General features: G+C 44.7%; 1 protein-coding gene across 3 annotated transcripts in view; it reads left to right on the top strand.

The window, feature by feature from the left end:
• The first annotated feature begins 438 nt into the window (after nt 1–438).
• Nucleotides 439–5,468, top strand: part of PIAS1 (protein inhibitor of activated STAT 1) — a 94,123-nt gene continuing 89,093 nt past the window's right edge. Inside the window, exon 1 of one of the 3 annotated variants that reach the window (XM_006035415.3) lies at nt 439–478. In XM_006035415.3, coding sequence (XP_006035477.1) covers nt 467–478 — 12 coding nt within the window. In that variant the 5' untranslated portion in view covers nt 439–466. Of the gene's footprint in view, nt 479–1,951; nt 1,971–2,438; nt 2,574–5,468 lie in introns of those variants that run through there. The other 2 variants (XM_006035416.3, XM_006035414.3) reach the window with 2 other exon arrangements.

Here is a 5,468-nt window from a genome sequence, read left to right as displayed (position 1 = left end):
TTCCTGCCTTTTCTGTAATTGAGGAAGCTCTCCATACAAACCACACAACACTGTTAAAAGCAGGGCATAATTAGGCAGGCTATAGTTGCATGTTAGGTTTGCTGGCATCAGGTTTTGATTTAGCACTTAAGCACTTTTAAGCACATGCTTATGCCCTAATAAGTTCAGTAAGAAGTGAAGTTGTTAGGCAATACAAATATTGTTTGCTGTATGGTGAGTCGCTGAAGAAACCAAGATTTGCATTAACATATTGATACCGGATACAGCAAAATCTTTAGGAAACAAATAGATTAGATACCATTCCTATATTAAATAATACTGTAATTGATTCAATCGCATATCACTCAGCTGACATACCCCTAACTGGCTTGGTTAACAGGATTGTCTCAAGTTTATTTGTTATAGGAACATGTCTTCTGTTTTATTTTATCCAGGGAACCGCTGGTGACTGCTAATTTATTGGTGCATGCTTTATTTGGTAAGTGATGCTGTTTTATATATATATATATATATATATATACACACACATCTGCTAATAAATAAATGTATAATAAAGTATTTTTATTTTAACTATAACATATAAATAACAACATATACAATGTAATTAATGTTTAAATCAGAGGAGAGTGTGAGTGAATAGTAAGATCAAACACTGGTAATTTCCACTTAAAAAAAAGAAGATTCTAAATGTATTGGAGGCTTTATTTTTTTCTGTATTACGTAGTGCATGCTTGCAGGAAAATTATTGTGAAACTTTAACCATTGCTTTAGAGAAGTAGTTTTATAGAAGAAAGGTACAACAAAGTATAGCTCCTTCCAGACTGCTGAGCAGTGTCGTCATCTCCCATGGCTGAGGTCTTGTCTATACTTGTTTTCTTATTTATCCTAAAGTGAGTTGCTATTTAATTTGAAGTAATGAACATATTTAAAGGCCAGTCTGCTTGCTCTATAAGCATTTGTTCCAGCATTTGTTCAGTCATTCTAGACTGAAATCTATGGAAGTGTTTAGTCCTGGAACAAGTATTTGGGGGAGCAATCAGATGGTCCTTTGGGAATATTTTAACTACCTTGAGCTACCAGTGCACAAATGGAAAGTTTTTTACCTTCCTAAAACAACCCAGAAAATTGACTTTTAAAGAAACCTAATTGAAAGTGTTGCTTAGATTTAAAAATCTAAGGACTAGAATTCAAGTTGCCTATCCCTGAAGGCAGATGCATGATGTGTTTATGATGGTTTTTAATTACATGGTCACATGCTATTTTTGTCAGAGGGCTCAGGGAGTTATTCAACTTTGTTTGTAGTATCTCTCTGCCCCACTTGCTCTAGAAACTGGAAGATGCGTAGTAGTAAGCACTGCAGAAGGAAAAAGGATGGTCTTGTGGCTACCGCGTAGGAGGACACGGTTCTTTCCCCTTGCCAGTCCTACCCCTTGAAGTAACTCAAAACTTTGGAAGCTGGTCACTGAAGGTATGTCTACATTGCAGTGAGCAGTGGGTTGCAATATTTTCAGAGCTCTGCAGCCCAGCATCAGTAAAGGCTGCACTGTGGCTGTGCCCAGGATCCTGGGTAGCTCATGTTGAAGCTTGGCTTGCCATTTTCATTGCTGTTGTCACCAGAGCAAGCTGGCTTCTATATACCTCCCTATGCTGCAATCCCACCTGCACTTGCAGGGTAGACCTGCCCTAATTGTCACTTGGTTTGGGGTGACAGATATAACACAGAAGCACAGAGCACACACAGAATTGCAACTGATGTTAGCCAGGCTCATAGATGCTCAGCATCTCTGCAGGAAGGCAATGAGGGCTGCAGAAATTAACAGTTGTGTTAGGTTGGGGGCTGAGAGAAACTTAATTGAAGCTGGTGGGTGTAACAGCTGCTTTCCATTCCCTAAATAAGGGAACAATTAAATACCCCTTTGTTTAGACATAGCTGAAACAATATAAGCCCCCACCCAAAACAGAAGCCACATGTAAGGCAGCTCTGCAAAACTGAACTATGTGGGCTGAGGGGCTGTACTGTGGGCTTAATGCAAATGTAAGGAGGAGAACTCGACTTTAGCTGCATCTGTGCCTCTGTGGGTGAGAGAGAGAAGAAACAGAAAAACCACAGGAACTCTGAGAAAAGGGGTAGAGACACCCCGCAGAGAGAGATCTCTGACAGCATGATGTTGAGAAAAAGCTGAGAGCGCTTTTGGGTAAAGTGCTGGTTAGAAAGAGCCTTGGGAATGTGAGCAAAACCCCCATCTCCTCATATATATAAAAAAAAATAAAACGCTACTGTAGCAAAGTATTTGTTTGATATAATCTTGTTTTGGTTAAAAAACCAATTTTTGTATGTATGTATGTATGTATATATAAAATTGGTCTTTTAACCAAAACAGGATTATATCAAACAAATACTTTGCTACAGGAGCATTCATATTTTTTGAAGTATCTAAGGTAGATCACAACCCACATAATCTGAAGCAGGTTGCTGAATTAAGGGCATGCAGTTTAGTTGGTTGCAATGCATTTTATGTCATTGGTGCCGCCTGTCCACTCAGTTGGAGCTCATCAGCAGCCTCCTCCAGCAGGTAGGAAAACACTGTCTTCTTAAATAAAAGCTGTAGCAAACAGCTGGAGCACCTCAAGGGTCTGTATGCACTTGGTTACTTCACAAGCCATCATCTTTGCATGGAGGGTCAGGAACCCAGCCCAGTGAAGAATGCGTATCCTACTCTATTAATATCTCCTACTGGAAAGTACCAGCTCAGTCCTCAATTTTGGCTTGCTTATCAGGTCAAAAGGGTAATACAAGCTGGGATTCGGAAAATTTCAAGTAATATTCTTGCTTCTGTCACAGATTCCTAGTGTGGTCTCAAGCAAGCAGGCTTGTCTTAGTATTTTTCATAACGGAGAAGACCTTTTTCTCTTTCTATAGAAATAAATCCTTGAGTGTTTGAGGAGGCACATGATGAACAGTTTCCTAAAAAAGCTCTTGAAGAAACAAATATTTTTGTACTGTATACGCCATGGAGGCTTTGAATGTGTCGAGTAAAAATTATGCAGGCAGGTATGGAGTGGTGTTTGTAGTTCCCAGACAGTCGTGCAGCGGAAGATGTTTGGTTTTCCCATGCTTCTGGGCTTTGCTGGTTGCCCAGGGGGCCAGGAAGGAATTTTCCCCCTCTGGCTGCTGCAGGTGTCAGGGTTTTTCTTCTTTTTGTTCTTCACCTTCCTCAGAAGCAGTGAGCGTTGGCTTCAGCCAAGGCTGGGTGTGCAGATGGTGCTCCAGCGGTCCCTGGCTAAAGGGCTCCTTTGCTTGGTGTCAGACTGATCGGATTTGGGATCAGGAAGGGATTTTGCCCCACAGTCAGACTGGCATGGACTGTGTGTGTGTGGAGGGGAGAGTTTCTTTCTCAGTAGTGCAGAGCATGATCCTCTTAGATCTCTTGATTTGTATTTTAATAAATTGCTACTGCTCATGCGGTGGCAGGACACAAATGCCTCCTCTCTCTGCTTTACCTGTAGCAAGGTAGGGTCTCCTTGATGTTTTGGGGCACTGTGCCTGGTAGTTGTGCAAGAAAGTAATTTTTCCCCAGTTCTGTTTGGAATAGGCCAGGTGGATACTTGTGTAATATAGTTTAGCTAGGGATGAGTCTGTCTTGGACAGGGGATGGACTAAATAACCTCCTGAAGTTTAGTCTACCTCCACTCCCCCTCTTCTATGATTCTGTGCATTTATTGGATTATAAAAACAAAATATCTAACAGCTTTCCTCTTCTCTTCTATGAACGCTGCTCATGTCTATGCACTGGATGAGGCAGGGCCATTTGGGAAAAATCATCTGTCATTTATGTAATTATTACCGTAATAATAATAGTGGAGGTTGCATGCACAACCTAAAGTCTGGTATTTTAAGTTAACAGGAGGTTTACTAAGGCTGCTAAAAGATCCCAACTTTCATATACAAATAGCATGGAAAACTCGGGATCTTTCTGACTCTGGCCGTTATCCTGTTTCTTACCAAAGGGAAGATCAGACGCAATGATCCAAATGCAGCGGTCCCTTCAGCCTCACAATAGATGCTAAGGCATCCCTCGTTCTTCTCGGCTTTGGAGAGGAGAAAAGAAAAATAGTTTGTCTTGTACGTGCTACAAAAAATCAGGGTGTTTTTTTTTGTTTTGTTTTTTTTGGTAATATTTCAGTGCAGAAAAAAGCTTGCGTATTTTTTTGTTTTCCCCTGCGTGGGAGCAGAGCATATGTATGCTAATTCCTTTACAATTTCTGTGGGAGGGCACCTGTGCTGGCAGTCTGCCGACTGATGCTGCAGTTTTCGTGACACGGGCTGAGCCCTCTGCGAGATGAGCGCCGTGGGTCCGGGCACTCGGCAGTCCTGCTCGCTCACTCACCCACCCTCCAGCAACCAGAAAGGAGACGCTTTTGGGGGTTTTATTTCCAAAGAGCAGCCAGCTCTCGCCGCACAAACTCTCTTTAGGACCTTCCCCTACCTCATAAGCTTTTAAACGTTCGGAGTTGGCACTTTTTTACAGTCTCAAACACTAGATAAAAGCCTTGCATGGACACGGGCGTATGCATGCGGTGGGATGTCTCGTTAGAAAGCCAACATCTTCAGTTTATCACGGGGCCGGGAGGTTAGACCGCTGTGTTTGACGTCCAAAATTATGCATGCATGCACCTTTTTCTTTTTCTTCGGCCGCAGCTGTGGGACGAGTACCTCGGGAGCCCTGGTATTGCGACCGGGATCTCCCAGCGAAAAAGGCCTCCGTTCCCCAGGCAATGAGGGTAGATATGCACTTCCTTGTGTAATGAAATGCAATTATATCTCTCTAACGAAGATGATGGGTCGTGCACAGGCTTTCGTGAAGGCGACTTCACGGCGCGGAGAGGCGCTCGGCCCAAGCCCAGCTGGGACGGGACGGCGCTTCTTCTGGAAAAGAGCCGGCGCGTGCTCCTCAAGTGTGCATGTGTGCTTTGGGGTGTGCACATGGGCACTTGGGGGGGGGTGTACGCACTGGCACGTGTGTGGGGGGGTGTACAGTGGATGTGAGAGGGGGTGTGCAGTGTGGGGGTGTGCACTGGATAGGGGGAGGTGTGTGGGGGGTGGGTGTGCACTGGCACTGGGGGGGTGTACACTGGACGTGACGGTGTGTGCAGCGTGGGGGGTGTGCACTGGATGGGGGAAGTGTGTGTGGGGTGTGTGCAGTGTGGGGGGTGTAAACTGGATAGGGGAGGTGTGTGTGGGGATGTGCACACTGGGGGTGTGCACTGGCACATGTGGGGGTGCGTGCACTGTGGGTGAGGGCGTGTGCGTGCACGGGTGCGTGGGGGTGGGTGTACACTGGATGTGGGGAGATGCGTGCACTTCTGTGGGGATGTACACAGGGACACTTGTGTAGGGGGATGTGCACGCACTGGCACTGCGTGTGTGTGTGTGTGTGTGTGTGCGCGCACTTGCACGTGTGCGGGTG

This window comes from Alligator sinensis, unplaced genomic scaffold (genome assembly GCF_000455745.1).
Source record: "Alligator sinensis unplaced genomic scaffold, ASM45574v1 scaffold1242_1, whole genome shotgun sequence".
Lineage (NCBI taxonomy): Eukaryota > Metazoa > Chordata > Crocodylia > Alligatoridae > Alligator > Alligator sinensis.
Note: the sequence above shows the minus strand (reverse complement) of the source record. Positions and strands in the feature narration are given on the sequence as shown.